Raw genomic sequence first — 15,318 nt, forward strand, 5'->3', positions numbered from 1 at the left:
GTAATCAATCACATTGATCAAGATTTGACATTTGTAGTGAAAAGGGGGGTGATTTTGTACTGTACACGTGGCACCATTCGTAATTTTAGCCGACAACCTATACTCATATTACCAATAATCGTTTTATTTAGTCATGCTTCTGATTGCTCTCTTTATAATATTATTGACCATTACAGCTGCTACTTCATTATTATAATAAAGATGGAGCCTAGGTGGGAACTCAGACTGTAAATGATGCATGTATGAATTGTCCGTGCGTAAGTACTCCGGTTATTACGGCTTTACGCTATAGTAATGGCGACCTCCGTAAGGGATTTGTGGCCACGGTGGTTGTTTTGTAAATTCTGCAGGGGTCATGCTTTCACAATGTATTCATCTGGTTGTCTGACGGGATTGTAACTGATATACGCCGATTCATTCACATTTTAACAGAGGTGAACCTGTAAGTATGTATTGCTTAGTGTGGTTTAATGGACAGTTCAGAATAGATAGATTTACTAACTTTAGGTGTTATGGACTGGGCATTGAACCGTTTTCTGTAAATTATCAGATATAATTCTTATTAATCCCCGTGCCTCTGTATTGTAGACCCGGTCAGATTCTCAATCTAAACATGTCTACTACTCTCCTATCCTCCCTGTCTGACAGTCGCGTTACCCCCCCATGTTGACGCGAAAATGGTGGAGCTCGCTCCGCTACGGGTTGTCCAGGGTGTCCCGGGCCCCTGCCGGTTACCGAGCAATACACCGGCGGTATGACGTCATTGTGGTCGGCGGAGGACATGCGGGGACCGAGGCAGCGGCGGCAGCGGCCCGGGTGGGCGCAGAGACGCTGCTGGTCACCCAGAAGATAGACACCATCGGTAATAGAGAAGTTCCCTGTGAAGTTCCCTGGTCGCTCACAACGAGGAATGAACTGTACCTATATGACAGGCGTACTCCCTTTGAAATAACCCAGGGTTGTGTGTCCCAACCTGCAGGAGCCCTGTCTTGTAACCCGTCCCTGGGGGGAGTGGGCAAGGGCCAGCTGGTGCGTGAGGTGGACGCACTGGACGGTCTGTGCGGCCGGGCCGGGGATCGCGCCGGGATTCACTTCTCGGTCCTGAACCGCAGCAAGGGCCCCGCGGTATGGGGGCCCCGCGCCCAGCTGGACCGCCAGCGCTACCGAGATTTCATCCAGGTGACGGCCCTAGCAACCAGTCTACCTAGCAACGACAACATTTGGGGATTCTCCTAACAACCAGACTACCTAGCAACCAGGCCCGTTGATGATGATGCCCCGTAGCAACCAGAACACTTGGTCGCCACACCCCAAGGTTCAGAAAGGATCGCAAAATGTCCAGTGGATTGAACCCTCGCCCTAGTCCTTATTGTGTATGTACTCTATCTCTCTCTATCCCTCTCTCTCCCTCTGCCCCCTATCAGGCTGAGCTCCTGGCGACCCCCAGGCTAGAGGTCATGGAGGGGTCTGTGGAGGAGCTGCTGGTGGAGGAGGAGGTGGACCCGGAGAGACCCGGCCGCCACAGAGTGACCGGGATACGCCTCGGTAGGAGAGGGAGCTCTAAAACATATTGGACAGAGCTGGGACTAAACTTACTCTGTATTAACTGCTCTCTCATGCTATTGCATCTCTCCATCCCCCCCCCCCCCCCTCTTTCTCTCCCCCTTCCACTCCCTCCTTCATCTGTGCCCTTCCACAGCCGGCCATGCCCCCCCGCTGGAGGCCAGCTCGGTGATTCTGACCACGGGAACCTTCCTGTCCGGCTTTCTGTTCCTGGGCCAGACCAGCTCACCGGGAGGCCGCATTGGGGATCCCCCGTCCAGTTCCGGTCTGTCCAGGACCCTGAAGGAGACCCTGGGCCTGCAGGTGGGCCGCCTGCGCACCGGGACCCCGCCCCGCATCCTGAAGGACTCTGTGGATCTGACCCTGGCTACGCTCCATCCCCCGGACCAGCACCCCACCCCCTTCAGCTTTCTCAACACACACACACACTGCAAGGTGAGGCCCCTTGTCACCACCACCCCCCCTCACCCAGCCCTCCATAAAGAGGAAATCAAGATGATCAGGACTTCCATTACATCATTAAGGCCCCGATATACAAATTAAAAGGAGATGTTCGCATTGACAAAATGGCAGCCAAACTAGTCAAACTTCTCCCACATGCCCCACAATGCACTTCTGCGTACAAGTGTCTACATCATACAGGTAGGTTCGTACTGTCCACTGTAGTTTAGGTAGGTCGGCCATATATCTGGGTGTTGGTGGTGATCCCCTGCCTTCCTGCTCACAGCCAGAGGAGCAGCTGCCTTGCTACCTGGTCCGCACCACACCGGGTGTGGACCGCGTTGTCATGGAGAGTCTCGATGACAACTCTCACATTCAGGAGGACACAAAAGGCCCCAGGTATGGCAACTACTCAACCTCAGGGGTGTGTGATCAGGTACTGTGGTGGTTAACATCAGGTGTGTGTGGTCAGGTACTTTAGTGGTTAACCTCAGGTGTGTGTGTGTGGTCAGGTACTTTAGTGGTTAACCTCAGGTGTGTGTGTGGTCACGATACTGTAGTGGTTAACCTCAGGTGTGTGTGTGGTCACGGTACTGTAGTGGTTAACCTCAGGTGTGTGTGTGTGGTCACGGTACTGTGGTGGTTAACCTCAGGTGTGTGTGTGGTCAGGTACTGTGGTGATTAACCTCAGGTGTGTGTGTGGTCAGGTACTGCCCTTCCATCGAGTCGCGGGTCCTACGGTTTCCAGGGCGGAGCCACCAGGTGTGGCTGGAGCCGGAGGGCATGACCTCCAACCTCCTGTACCCCCAGGGTCTTTCCATGACCATGCCCCCTGACATGCAGCTCCGCCTCCTCAGACAGATCCCCGCCCTGCACCGCGTAGAAATCAGCACACCTGGTAACGGTCCAGTGCAACACACCTTCATCACTATCATCACCACAGCACACACACCTGGCCACTGCAATACACACATTCATCACGATCATCACTATCCTCGTCAGACAGCAGCACACCCGTTAGCTTTCCTCTACGACAGACATTCATCATCACAATACTGCTTACTGGTTACCTGTCCACTATGACACGCACAACCATTGCTAGCATCACCATACTGAACAACTGTTACCTGTCCACTACGGCGCAAATTCCTCCCTTCCATCAAACTTCTTTCTTACCATGCGTCTGCCGTCCCCCTCTGGTCTTCCAGGGTACGGAGTGCAGTACGACTACGTCTGCCCGACCCAGCTCTGCCCCTCCCTGCAGGTGAAGACCACCCAGGGCCTCTTCCTCGCTGGCCAGATCAACGGGACCACGGGTTACGAAGAGGCTGCCGCTCAGGTCTGTGGTAAAGTCTTCCTTCTCAACCCTAGCTAGCTAGGCCCTGTGTTGTAGTCCTCACCATCGGATCAGGTGCAAGGGGCCATAACAAAGAGACCGGCCAATCACAGCGGGAGCCTTCTTTAATAGTTTTCCAGAATCTGTTTAACTGGTTTCAATTTGCTTTGCACTTGACTGCCCCTTTAAATTCCAGCATTATTTAATTCATGTTGTTTGAGGTTTAGCATATTAAAACATTTTGCTTTCTATGGATCAGATGATCTGAATGATTATTTGTTGTGAATGCGCAGGGTCTGTGGGCAGGTGTGAACGCGGCCCGTTCTGCGCTGGCGGCCCCTCTCCTGGCGTTGTCTCGGACCGAGAGCTACATCGGTGTGCTCATCGATGACCTGGTGACCCGGGGAGTGACCGAACCCTACCGCATGTTCACCAGCCGGGCGGAGTTCAGAACCCTGCTGAGACCCGACAACGCAGACCTCCGGCTCACACTAAAGGGTGAGCACACACACCGACGGCTTACACTCTGTTCATGCTATGTTTGTAGACAATACACTCTTGTTGATCTCAATTTAAATTTGGTGGACACTTGGGAGCTTCCCAGTACAACCCCAGAACTCCTACTGGTGGACACTCTGAGTTGCCCTGTCAAACCACAGTCTTCTACCGGTGAAGACTAGGAGCTGCCCAGTACAACCAGTCTTCTACTGGTGGACACCAAGAGCTGCTATATTATTACCTAGAGTGTGTTTCTAGCCGGTGTTTCCGCTGTTTCCGACAACCAGGTTTCGAGGAGGTGGGCTGCGTGTCTGCCCAGCGCTACAACGAGGCGGTGCGTGTGAAGGAGGGTCTTGAGGAGGCCTTTGCCACGCTGGGCTCCTTGTCCCGGTCTCCCAGGGACTGGCGGAAGACCCTGGAGACCAGCAGCATCAGCCAGAACAAGGGGGGAACCCTCACGTAAGACAAAGGGGTTCCAAGATGGCCTCAATCCACCCTTTATTTCAGAGATACTGTATAGATGCATGCCTGCATGTCTTTTGCAGGCGTACTGATCATCCGTATATTGGGAATACTGAAAAGGGGGGGAATACTGTATTGATGAACAATACACATAGTGAAATGTTATGGATCATGCTAATGATACTCACAGAGGATGTGAACATATTTGGTGTGCTGGGCCAAAAGTACATCCGCCGGTGGTTCACGGTATGAAGGCTGGGAACCCCTACTCTAGTGGACGCTCTGGTGGCCGCGTTCTGATTGGTTGGTTGAGCGAAGGGGGTGTTAAGGATTGTCTCTTTCTCCAGGGCCACGGAGCTGCTGCAGTACAACGACATCACCTACGACGATCTGGCCGCCGCCCTCCCAGAATCCCTTGCGCCGTTCCTGGAGTTCTCCCAAAGACTCAAGATAGAAGGTAGGAAAAGTGGAAGCTATACTGGAATCTTAATAACACTCCTACGGAGATAGGCTTTCAGCTTTCAAAATTACCCAATATACTATATTTCACAGGACAGAAAATCTGTGTCTCAAACATGTTTGCTAGCCATGTAGCTAACAGATGGTGTCTGTATGCTAGTGGTGTAGCCAACATATGTGCTGGCCTGTAGTGACCATGATGTACCTGTGTGCTAGCCATGTGGCTGACATGTTTCTCAGCCATGTAGCTAACATATGGTGACTGTTTCCTAGCCGTTTAGCTAACCTGTTGTGGCTGCCTCCTAGCTGTGTACCGCCCGCACTGTGAGCTCCAGAAGAAGGAGATCCAGAGGATCCAGAGGGAGGAGGGGATGTATCTCTCTCCAGACCTGGACTACCTCTCCCTGCCTGTGTCCCTGTCCAATGAGGTCCGCGAGATCCTGGACCGCGTCCGACCCACTACCGTGAGTTCTGACCTAGTTGGATCAGCTCTGTTTCTTCATCCAATTTCACTTCACACAACACAAAGCATTCACTTTTTAGCTTGCAATAACATGCTTGTCAGTAGATGCTGACATCTGGCACCCACTTGAGCCAATCTGAGGTGGTTGTTGCAGTGACCAGTTTTTCCTAGAGGTGGCGCTATTCCTGTAGGAGTTTAGTGTTCAGTGGAAGCTCATTGGTTGCTTCCATTCTGGACGAGAAAGGAATATTAAATGGATGCCGAAACAGTGTAATAATGTGGTTTTAATATACCATTTAAAAAAAATCTTGGTAGAAACTGAATGTACTGTCAGCATTGTATTTTTAATAGTTTATTTTCCCTATTATGTTCAGTTATATCATAACTTAGGCAGGAGACATTCATTCAGATCCGTTTTTTCCCCAAGCCTTTACCTAAAATGACTTGTGTCTTGCTCATTCCCAGTTGGTTTGTCTCCTATTGATGACATCATGGCGGGTGGGAGGCTCTCGTATTGATTGGCATCAGTAACGCATCCCGTTTTTCCCTTCAGCTCGGTGCCGCGACGCGTCTTCCCGGGATGACGCCGGCTGCCATCGTCCATCTGCTCAACTTTGTCACGCAGAAGAACAACAACCAGAACAAGATCATCCACAACCAGCACTCCAGAGCCCATAAGAAACCCTCTGGACCGGAGCCTAGTGAGGGGGGAGAGAGAGCCGGAGCTGTGTCCTAACCTAACCTCGCTCTAGCACAACAAAGACAATATAACCCTCAAACATTTTTATCCTACAAAATGTACAAAAAATAAATTATGCTGTTTTTTTTTACTTGTAAAAAAAACTCCTTTGAAAACTCTCTGCGACAAATGAATACGACCTCTGGTCCACTCCCATCAAGTCAAACCATAAAGGGGTCAACTAGTCCGTGGTGGTCCGCGGGCGGAGACCTCTACCCCACTAAGAGCATGGTGGTCATCAGGACCAGTGTCAGGGCGGAGCTGGGTCTGACCACGCCCCAAGCTCCTCCGTCAGACGCAGTGTGGCCGTCTAGCTCGTCCGCTCCGCGGCTGAAGAAGCCGAACGGGAGCCTCCAGGTGGGCTGGGGTCGGGCCCGGGGGGCTGGGGGGTACGCGGTGGTGTCGGCGAAGCGCACCTCAGAGCTCAGGGTCAGAGAGAAGGACGAGGAGCACTACGGAGAACAGCAAGAACAGGACATGGTTGAAGCTGGGCTCCTTAAAGTTACATCTGGAACTTAAACATCCTTAAACACACATCTAGACCTTAAGTATCACCTTAACAATAAGCATCCTTAATCTAAAACCTTAAGCTTAAGCATCCCTAAAATAACATCTAAACCTGACTCATCCTTAAGGTAACAGGTAAACCTTAAGCATCGTTTAAGTAACGCATGCCACCCTTTAACCATCTCAGTTTTTCTTCAAGACCTTATTGGCCGAGGATTCAGGGATGAAAGCATCGCAGCGTCGCGGTGCCTACCTTGACCGTTACACACTGGAACGTATACTTGGCTCCCAGGATGTGGTTTTGGGGCAGGTCTGTCCAGCCAAGCCGCGCCCACAAAACCTTGATGGAGAGGGAACGCGGCAGAGTGCAGCCTGTCTCACAGCTCTCCTGAGTACGAGAGAGGGTGCTTAATACTTGTGGAAAAGTCGGCAGTTTGTTACCACACTAGGACATACTTCAAGAGGTTGTTTATTAGTATGGTATATAAAAAGGGGCTCAAGTGGAAATGCAACTCAATATATCAGGTCACTTATTTTATTATATTGGGAGTTCCAGAAGCTGTTTCCCAGCCATGAAGTCTTAATTCTCATCTCCTTGAAATATGTTAATATGACCACATGTTTTACAGTGGTTGGTTGTTGTTTCGATGGTCGGAGTGTACCTCGGGGTTGGCGGGGAGGCAGTCCTGGAGAAGGACCCTGGTCCAGGCTGGTTCCGGACCCCAGCTCATGGCCAGCAGTTCTGGAGAGACCTCACCCTGAAGGACCTGGTAGAGCTGGGACCTGAGCTCAGAGCAGACCCCAGACCCAGAGCTGGAGAGAGGGGAGGAATGGACCATACGTGAATAAATAAAGAGAGAGAGAGTTAGCACACTTTGTAATCAGAACGTAAGAACAGGAACAGTGTAATCAAATAGACCAATTTTTGGATCGTTTCAAACCCGCAGTCTGCAGATCTTCCTCTCTTGAGTTCTACATATACAGTACTGGATTATACACACTGCTACACCCATAATCGGACTCTTGAACCAGCAATCTCCACCCAGAGCTCCAGACCAACAGCACCTGAAGAAGCAGCCGGTGATGGTGTTGCGAGGGAAGAGGACAGGGGAGCGTCTGCTGTAGTCAGTGGAACACTCTCCTCCCTCGGAGACGCCCAGCACTGTGATCTGAACCCGGGTCAAGGTAGACAGCCCTTGTTGGCTTATGAAAGTGCTTTATGAATCAACAAACCAAATATATATTTCACAACCATGAATATGGCGACGGTGAAAGGATACTGGCTCCACCGAATCTTTAAAACGACCAAACACAGGCGAGGCCATCGGAAGGCCGACGGCAGGGATTGGTCCTGCCGGGGTGGGGCGGGGCGTGGCTAGCTGTTGGGAGAGGAAGTGAGACCATATAAGGTTGGTGCGTGTCAGAGGTTAGGAGAAAGGTCATTTGAGGGTCTTGGATCATACCTCGAAGCGCAGGGAGTGGGTCTGGGACAGAAACCGGTCCACCCCAACGTCAGCCAAGACCACCGACAGCGAAGCGTATGTCAGCTCCCCTCTCTCTGTGAAGCCCACCACCAGCTCCACCTGGCCGCCAGAAACAGTCGGACAACCCCATACACGCGTCACAACACATCATATCACTTACATCATGTACAATTACTCTCCTGGTTTGCTGTAAAGATATTGGGGTTGTATAAGGGTTGGAAAAGCTCCGCACTGACCCTTGACACCACGTTGAGACAGGATTGGTTGAGGCGGCTGGGCGCCGGCCATGACGACCGCGGGGTCACTGGGACCTAGAAGCACACGTTCTGGGTTGGATGGAACCGTGATACTACTACGAAGCGTGCTTCGTAGCTCTACTTGGCGCTTCAGCTCCTGTTTCTCTAGAAAATAATCTCTACCATAATGATTTATAGAAGAATATAATCTCTACCATATTGACTCATGAGATGAAATATAGTCTCTACCATAGTGACTCACTCTAATTTAATCTCGAATATAATATCTTCTGTCGTGCCTCAATGGTATAATGTAGTACTCAGACTCACCAACATGTCGACCAGCTGCTCAGACTCTGCCACTGGGAGCTAGAAGGAGAACAGCAGGTAAGCAATGGGGGAGAGGGAGACGGAGAGAGAGGGAGACGGAGAGAGAGAGAGAGAGAGAGAGAGAGAGAGAGAGAGAGAGAGAGAGAGAGAGAGAGAGAGAGAGAGAGAGAGAGAGAGAGAGAGAGAGAGAAACAGAGAAACAGAGATAAAGGGAAAGAGAGAAACAGTGAGTAAGAGAGAGAGCGAGAGAGTACCCTGAGCAGCTTCAGATCAGAGTAGTAGGAGGAGGCTCGCAGGGCCGGGTCGGTACTGCAGGAGCTCGCAGAGACCACACGTGTGCAGGAGACCACTGAGGACCTCAGGAACTCTGGAGGCACACAACACAAACGCAGATGATGCTGGAGTCGCTGACCCACACTCTATCTGGCCATCCAACCCATTGCTAAAGCTGTTCCCTTACTTGCTGGATTCCTGTCCACACAGAAAGCGCTTCCTGCCCCTGGAGAGGGCTGGCGGAGGAGACCCCGTAGTGACAATGTGGAGTAATACGTCTGGATGACATCATCAACCTGCGACGGACACACAGATGGGGGTCATTTAGTGTCTGCGGGTTTATCCTCCAGAGTGTGAATGTGTGTGCGTGTGCCTGTGTGTGCCTGTGTGTGTGCGTGTGCGTGTGCGTGTGTGTGTGTGTGTGTGTGTGTTACCCTGTAGAAGGGCCTGCTGTGGGGCTTGGTGGCTAGAGGCTCGGGCCCCGAGAACCGGTAGGAGTCTCCCAGTGCTGGGACTGCAGCCAGAGATGGAGCTGAGCGGATCGTTCCATTGTCTACAGACATGGGGGGGAGGTACAGTATCGTTATCAGGTTCACACACAAAGATAAACCCCTCTACATCAGGGTTCCATCGAGTATTTGAGTATTGTATTCTAATTCTATATTTTGAATATACGTTTTCCATGCCAATAAAGGCTTTTGAATTTAATTGAGTAGAGGCAGGAGGAGAGAGGCCAAGAGAGAGAGAAAGAGAGATGGGGACCAAGAGTGGGCTGTGTAGAGTGACAGAGGGAGACAAGGGTAGAGTGAGAAACAAACAGATGGAGAGAGAAAAAGAAGAAGGAAGAAAGAAAGAAAGAAAGAAAGAAAGAAAGAAAGAAAGAAAGAAAGAGTCGCTTAGAGAGTGGCTTTGAGGGACAGAATTGAACACAGATTGTGACCCAGTATGGCTCTTGGACCCCGGCCTGGCTGGTGGTTCCAAGAATAGCTGGTTTTTCCCTGTCTTTCTGAGTCTGGAGACCCCAGTGGTGCAGAGGGTTGAGGACTCACCTGGAGGGCGGACACAGAACAGGCCATCGATCCGAGTGACCAGCGCCGGGTCCACGTTGGAGCGGAACAACAGCCAGTCCTCCACACATGCCCCGGACCTTTAGACCATCACAACATCAGGGTGTTTATTTAGAAAAACAATCAAAACACCGACTTAAAGACCTTTCCTCTATTCATTTGTCACAGCTACAGCAGTGGCACACCTACCTGGTTTTCTTGGGGCATCCACTGAACACGGAGTTTAGATCAGAGACACCACAGTCAAGCACGTCACAGCAGCAGCCGATATCACACAGTTCTGGGCTGAGATCACAGAGGCACACTGAAAGGAGAGGGCAGACTTGAGTTCCTGCCAGGGAAGAATAGCGATGGGGCTTGTGAAGTCAATACACAGCATGTCCCTTCTGTCTTACCGTCTGGTAGCACCACGGGCACGCTGGTTGGGGAGGTTGGCTCTGTGGGGGTCTGCACAGTGACCAGAGCCTCAGAGTCAGTCTGGTTGGTGGTCGCAGTAAAATTGGAGTCGCCGTTAGTCCCTTCGGTGGTACTGCTGCTTGTAGGGTCGAATCCGCTCTGGTCTTTCGTCGTCAGACCCAGCGGAGCCGGGGTCGTGGGACCCCATGGAGCAGGGGTTGTCTGATTAAACGTCCCACCATCTGTCGTCGGGGTGCCGCTAGGAGTCTGTTCTGTAGTCGGCCTGGACTCTGTTGCCGCGTTTGTCAAGCGAAGACATACTAGCATAAATATATGGAGTGAACGGCGCCAACAAGGGGACGACATGTCCTCACATCATAAGAAACCCACCAGTCTGAATATTATTAGTATTTACACCAGAAGTTACACTAGCTGGCTGCTAATGCTATAGTGCACCCCGCTGGTTAGCGCAAACTCCGGCTGGCTAATGCTCATTTAGCGCTTGTATTGTATGTGATTATATATAAGCCGTGCATAAAAACGAACTAAAACGATACTATTGTAAATATTATGGAGTACTGCATGTGTGCATTACAGAGCGGAGGAGGAGCTTCGGGTTACCAAGGAAGAAGCTTTAACGTTAACTTCCGTTTCTATGGAAAGATGTGCAGCGTTGTTCTGTGCCCTGCCGCTATCTGCCTTACACACATGGTTCCACCTCCTGATAAATCCGAGAAAACGGAATAATTGACTTAATAAATCTTTGTAACAGAATGTAAACAATTCTGTCAATTTTATTTCACCTTCTCGTTCTACGTTGTCATCTTCTCATTGCAGTCTATCGGCTTCTCTATCACAAATTAACCTACAAGATGTTATCTTCTAATATATCTTCGAATATATTAAATATTCGAATAGAATATTCACAAATAAAAAAGTATACAAAAATTGCGACGCAATATAAAAAATAAAGAAAAATTTTGTATTTTGTATCATGTTAAAAATAAGTTACAAATCAAACATGCGTAGTGTTGTTAGGAAGAGGGGTTGCTAAGCAACGTTCGGTCGGTTTCTTCATGACTTTTAACTGCAAAGAAAGTATTTGGCTACAATAAAGAAAGCAGTAGATGTAAGTTACAACGTGGATTTTGAATGAAGTATTGATACTCATGATTTAACCTAAGTATTACTACGTGTGTAATTGCCCTTTCGAGCGTGTCTGTCTAGCTTTTCCCCAAACTTACGTGATTTAGTTTAGTTTAGCTATTATAATCAAAACATGACGTTTGGTCGTCGGGTTTTGATTATTTAAGTATGGTAAAGACAACAAATATATTTGGTTTATTTGATGTTCAATTTCGTTTGTTTCTCCTCTTGTCTGGGAAAGCAGAAGTCCACCACCACCATCATGTCGGAGCAGAACCAGCCAACCGTGGAAGGAGATCTGCGTTTCCACTCTGAGCTGTCTGTTTACTTCATTTACTCAACAGCTTATTCAAAGTCCAAATAATAATTGCTTAGTGCATGTATAACTATACATACGATAATAATAATGATGTTATTGTATTTAGTAAACATATGATTGAATATTTATCAAATTTAAATGAGGCTACAAACTGAATTGTTTTGTTTCCCTCCCCCCCTTCCCCAGGAAATGTGGGCAGGATGTAACGAGATGTGAGTTTAACAAAGATGGCTCCCTACTGGCTGTAGGGTTGAGTGATGGTGCCATCAAGGTCAGTGGTGACTGATTGACTCTACTAGTGGTGACAGGGTGAATTACTTTATTGGTGGTTAAAGGGTAAATATCTCTACGAGCAGTGAGCGGGCGAATGTGTTTGTCGGAGGTGAACGAGTGTCCAGGTGCTGACAGGGTGAATGTGTGTGTGCAGGTGTACAGTCCGGACACCGGAGACCAGATCCTGACCCTGAAGGACTCCAGCAGGCTCAGAATGCCAATCACTGGTCTGAGGTTCATCTCCAGCTCAGACTCCCACTGCCTCCTGCTGGCCGCCTGTGAGAACTAACCCTCCTCTACACCCTCTGTGGTTGTTCTGGTGTTAGAACTGTCATTAGTTTGGTCATTAAGGTTAGAAAGGTGGTCGTCTTAGCTCAGGAGGTAGAGCAGTTGTCTTGTAACCGAAAGGTTGCTAGTTCAATCCCCAGCTCCCCCTAGCTGAGTGTTGATGTGTCCCTGAGCTAGACACTCAACCCGAGCTGGCTGTCGCCTTGCATGGTTGACTCTGCCGTCGGTGTGTCAATGTGTGTATTGAACGATGTAAGTCGCTTTGGATAAAAGCGTCTGCTAAATGCCCTAAATGTAAATGTAGAACAGGAGGTGATGTGGCACAATACGATATGGCAGGACAAAGCAAGGGCAAAATGGGATTAGGTCCTCCGGGATGGGTGATGGGATAGTTGGTGGCGCGTGACACCAAAACCTTAAATCACTTTAAAGAGATACTATTTGGGAGTAAAATAAGTAGAACATCGGAATGTTGTGATTCACTTGAATTTTATGAATGGAACAACAGTATGGCCAATCAATGTAATGAAACAAATACTGTGTTCAACATGTGCTTGGCCCCCAGATGCGACAGGCAGTGTGAGGTGCTGGTACCCCTGGGGCGGGGACTGTCTCTGGAACCTCAAGGAGGCCAGTGGCCTGTGGGACCCCGCGGATGTGGAGAAGGGCTCAAAGTTAGAGACCCTCTGTCTGGCAGTGTCGCCCTCCGGAGAGAGAGCTGCTACGGGCTGCTCCAACTCCACCGTCCACCTATACGACCTGCGCACGCATCAGAGCATCCTCACCTGCAAGGCCAGGTAAGAACACACCTGTACAGGTAACACCTCACCTCCATGTACAGTTTACAATTCACCCGTGACTACATCTAAAACCAGTGCTGTATCTACAGGTAACACCTCACCTCTATCTACAGTTAACATCACTGCTGTAATGCCTTACATGTATCTACAGCTAAAACACCTGTATCTACTGGTAAAACCACACCTGTATCTACAGGTTAAACCACATCTGTATCTAAGAGGTACCACAGAGGTATCTACAGCTGACACCACACTTGAAGTAAACACCATACCTGTATATTTAGGTAACACCATACCTTTACAGGTACCACCCCCCCCCCTTTATCTACAGCTAACAGGACACCTGTACAGGTAACACCATACCTTTATATCTTTAGAAAACCCCTCTCTTGTCGGGTAACCCCTCACCTTTTTCTCAGCTCCTGCAGGACCATCATGGATGGCCACCGTTCACGGGTGTTTGCTGTGACCTTTCACCCAGAGCGGGAGACAGAGTTCATCTCCGCTGGCTGGGACAACACCATACAAGTGAGGGGAATTCTTCAGGTCTCCACACCAGGTGTCAGGCGTTTCACTGACCCTCTCCTTCTGTGTGTCCCCCGCAGTTCTGGGACAGCAGGCAAGAGCAGGCCATTAGGTAAGACCTAACTCATTTCCGTTTAGCAGCTTCTGGTTAGCAGCTTCCTGTTGCTATTTGCTATTTAGTTAGTTTATCCAAAGCGACGGGCCGAATTCAAAGAGCGGTCATTAGGGAGCAGGTAGGGGCGGGGGGCATGTGGCTCAAGCAGGCCTACAGGTAGACTGCAGGCATTGGAGTTAAAACCCGGAACCTCTCAGCTGGGGGTCAAACGCTCTAACCACTAGACCACCCTGCACCCCAGCTGTTAGTGTGTGCGGATCCCGAGGAATGTGTGTGTGCAGGAACTGAAGTGTGTGTGTGTGTGTGTGTGTTACAGGAGGATCGGGGGTCCACATGTGTGTGGTGACGCACTTCATATTGACGCCTCCAAAAGACAAATCCTGTCAGGATCCTGGAGGACCCACGACTCCCTAGAGGTCAGAGTTCACCAGCTCAAAACTGGAAATATCTAGTGTCTTATATTTATATACACGATATATATATGTATATTTATTTATATTTGTGAGTGTGTGTGTGTGATAGGTTTGGGACTATGGCTCAGGTAGAAAGATGTGTGACGTCTCTCACCCCGTGCAAGACAGTAAGGTAAAACCCCACACCATCCCTTCCCTCCCTCTCCTCTACCGTTCCACAACGCTGCAACAGATGACATGATTGGCTTCTCCAGATCTACTCGTGCCATTGGTTGGGGGAGGATCACATGGTCGCCGGAGGGTGTCAGGCCAACACGCTTTACGTCATCAGTCGCCACAGCCTCCAGGTAAATATTTAAATGCTATATGTATATATTATCTCCTAATTTGACTGGTCTCTTTACTGCTATAATACACACATATCGCTTAGCTCCCTGTACCCTCCCCTCCTCTTCCCTCTCTCCCCTCCCCCCCTCCCCTCTCCTCCTCCAGACAGTGGGACAGCTGTGTGGTCTGGACTCTCCTGTCTACTCCACCTCTGTGTGTGCGAGTGGGAAGCGGACGGGTCTAATCGCTGGATCATCAGGATCGTCTGTTTACATTCTAGATCAGCGCAAGTAGAAGGGTTTCCATTACAACATGCAGGTGTTTTTCGACGAGAAATAAAACACTCTGATCTCTGAAGTGCACTAACATTTTTAATTTGGGCTTTGCATTACATACCCAACGTTGAGACGAACACTGACACATGCTCTCACTTAAGCATAGGTAAAGACACAAACACACGCACACACACACACACACACACACACACACACACACACACACACACACACACACACACACACACACACACACACACACACACACACACACACACACACACACACACACACACACACACACACACACAGAGTAAATAAAGTGAATCTGGGGTTATGTGTACTTCAATTTGATTGGTGGCCGGTTGGCACCAAGCCGAACACAAAGTCCAGGCTCAGTCAACAGCCAGTCTGTATGTTGCCACTTTAATGAGAATATGACTTTCTATAATGTCATATAAAGATAAAATGTATAACATTATACAACATCATTGCCCTGGGTTTCTTCTGAAGTTGTAATGTTTAGCAAAGTCATGTTGTTGTATATAGTTCAAATTGTAATGTTCCATATAGTTAAAAGTGT

At 49.4% G+C, this 15,318-nt stretch overlaps 3 protein-coding genes across 5 annotated transcripts; 2 read left to right on the forward strand and 1 right to left on the reverse strand.

Moving 5' to 3' along the window:
• The first annotated feature begins 263 nt into the window (after positions 1-263).
• Positions 264-6,050, forward strand: mto1 (mitochondrial tRNA translation optimization 1). 2 transcript variants are annotated; one of them, XM_060036766.1, is made up of 13 exons: positions 264-442; positions 649-862; positions 980-1,179; positions 1,425-1,545; positions 1,700-1,998; positions 2,291-2,403; positions 2,712-2,902; positions 3,213-3,343; positions 3,634-3,838; positions 4,126-4,297; positions 4,648-4,757; positions 5,066-5,223; positions 5,776-6,050. In XM_060036766.1, exons 2-13 carry the CDS (start codon positions 664-666, stop codon positions 5,956-5,958), a joined length of 2,082 nt encoding a protein of 693 aa, XP_059892749.1. In that variant the 5' UTR covers positions 264-442; positions 649-663; the 3' UTR covers positions 5,959-6,050. The 2 variants fall into 2 exon arrangements, with proteins under 2 accessions (XP_059892749.1, XP_059892751.1); XM_060036768.1 differs by having other exon boundaries at positions 266-446.
• On the reverse strand, positions 5,548-10,909 carry LOC132446452 (tectonic-3-like). The gene is made up of 14 exons (XM_060036769.1): positions 10,254-10,909; positions 10,048-10,162; positions 9,841-9,938; positions 9,226-9,344; positions 8,979-9,087; positions 8,773-8,885; positions 8,519-8,557; positions 8,189-8,263; positions 7,932-8,051; positions 7,749-7,847; positions 7,534-7,637; positions 7,131-7,281; positions 6,722-6,856; positions 5,548-6,413 (listed from the first exon to the last, which is right to left on the reverse strand). Exons 1-14 carry the CDS (start codon positions 10,618-10,620, stop codon positions 6,174-6,176), a joined length of 1,884 nt encoding a protein of 627 aa, XP_059892752.1. The 5' UTR covers positions 10,621-10,909; the 3' UTR covers positions 5,548-6,173.
• A 340-nt stretch (positions 10,910-11,249) lies between these two features.
• On the forward strand, positions 11,250-15,037 carry LOC132446454 (uncharacterized). 2 transcript variants are annotated; one of them, XM_060036772.1, is made up of 11 exons: positions 11,250-11,383; positions 11,645-11,718; positions 11,906-11,990; positions 12,147-12,270; positions 12,846-13,077; positions 13,500-13,608; positions 13,686-13,717; positions 14,037-14,136; positions 14,243-14,305; positions 14,388-14,480; positions 14,626-15,037. In XM_060036772.1, exons 2-11 carry the CDS (start codon positions 11,663-11,665, stop codon positions 14,752-14,754), a joined length of 1,023 nt encoding a protein of 340 aa, XP_059892755.1. In that variant the 5' UTR covers positions 11,250-11,383; positions 11,645-11,662; the 3' UTR covers positions 14,755-15,037. The 2 variants fall into 2 exon arrangements, with proteins under 2 accessions (XP_059892755.1, XP_059892756.1); XM_060036773.1 differs by having other exon boundaries at positions 11,285-11,383; positions 11,642-11,718.
• The last annotated feature ends 281 nt before the right edge of the window (positions 15,038-15,318 follow it).

The sequence above is a fragment of the Gadus macrocephalus genome, chromosome 18, assembly GCF_031168955.1.
Source record: "Gadus macrocephalus chromosome 18, ASM3116895v1".
Classification (NCBI taxonomy): domain Eukaryota; kingdom Metazoa; phylum Chordata; class Actinopteri; order Gadiformes; family Gadidae; genus Gadus; species Gadus macrocephalus.

What these genes read in the sequence shown, in the direction of transcription:
- LOC132446452 (XM_060036769.1), bottom strand. Translation starts at nt 10,620, where the DNA reads ATGTCGTCCCCTTGTTGGCGCCGTTCACTCCATATATTTATGCTAGTA. An exon ending in CCCACTCCCTGCGCTTCGAG is followed by an intron (nt 7,848 to 7,931) that starts GTATGATCCAAG and finishes CTCTCCCAACAG; the next exon opens with CTAGCCACGCCCCGCCCCAC. An exon ending in GCCTCCCCGCCAACCCCGAG is followed by an intron (nt 6,857 to 7,130) that starts GTACACTCCGAC and finishes TCTCGTACTCAG; the next exon opens with GAGAGCTGTGAGACAGGCTG.
- LOC132446454 (XM_060036772.1), top strand. Translation starts at nt 11,663, where the DNA reads ATGTCGGAGCAGAACCAGCCAACCGTGGAAGGAGATCTGCGTTTCCAC. An exon ending in CTGCGTTTCCACTCTGAGCT is followed by an intron (nt 11,719 to 11,905) that starts GTCTGTTTACTT and finishes CCCCTTCCCCAG; the next exon opens with GAAATGTGGGCAGGATGTAA. An exon ending in TGAGTGATGGTGCCATCAAG is followed by an intron (nt 11,991 to 12,146) that starts GTCAGTGGTGAC and finishes GTGTGTGTGCAG; the next exon opens with GTGTACAGTCCGGACACCGG.
- mto1 (XM_060036766.1), top strand. Translation starts at nt 664, where the DNA reads ATGTTGACGCGAAAATGGTGGAGCTCGCTCCGCTACGGGTTGTCCAGG. An exon ending in CCAGAAGATAGACACCATCG is followed by an intron (nt 863 to 979) that starts GTAATAGAGAAG and finishes CCCAACCTGCAG; the next exon opens with GAGCCCTGTCTTGTAACCCG. An exon ending in ACGAAGAGGCTGCCGCTCAG is followed by an intron (nt 3,344 to 3,633) that starts GTCTGTGGTAAA and finishes GTGAATGCGCAG; the next exon opens with GGTCTGTGGGCAGGTGTGAA.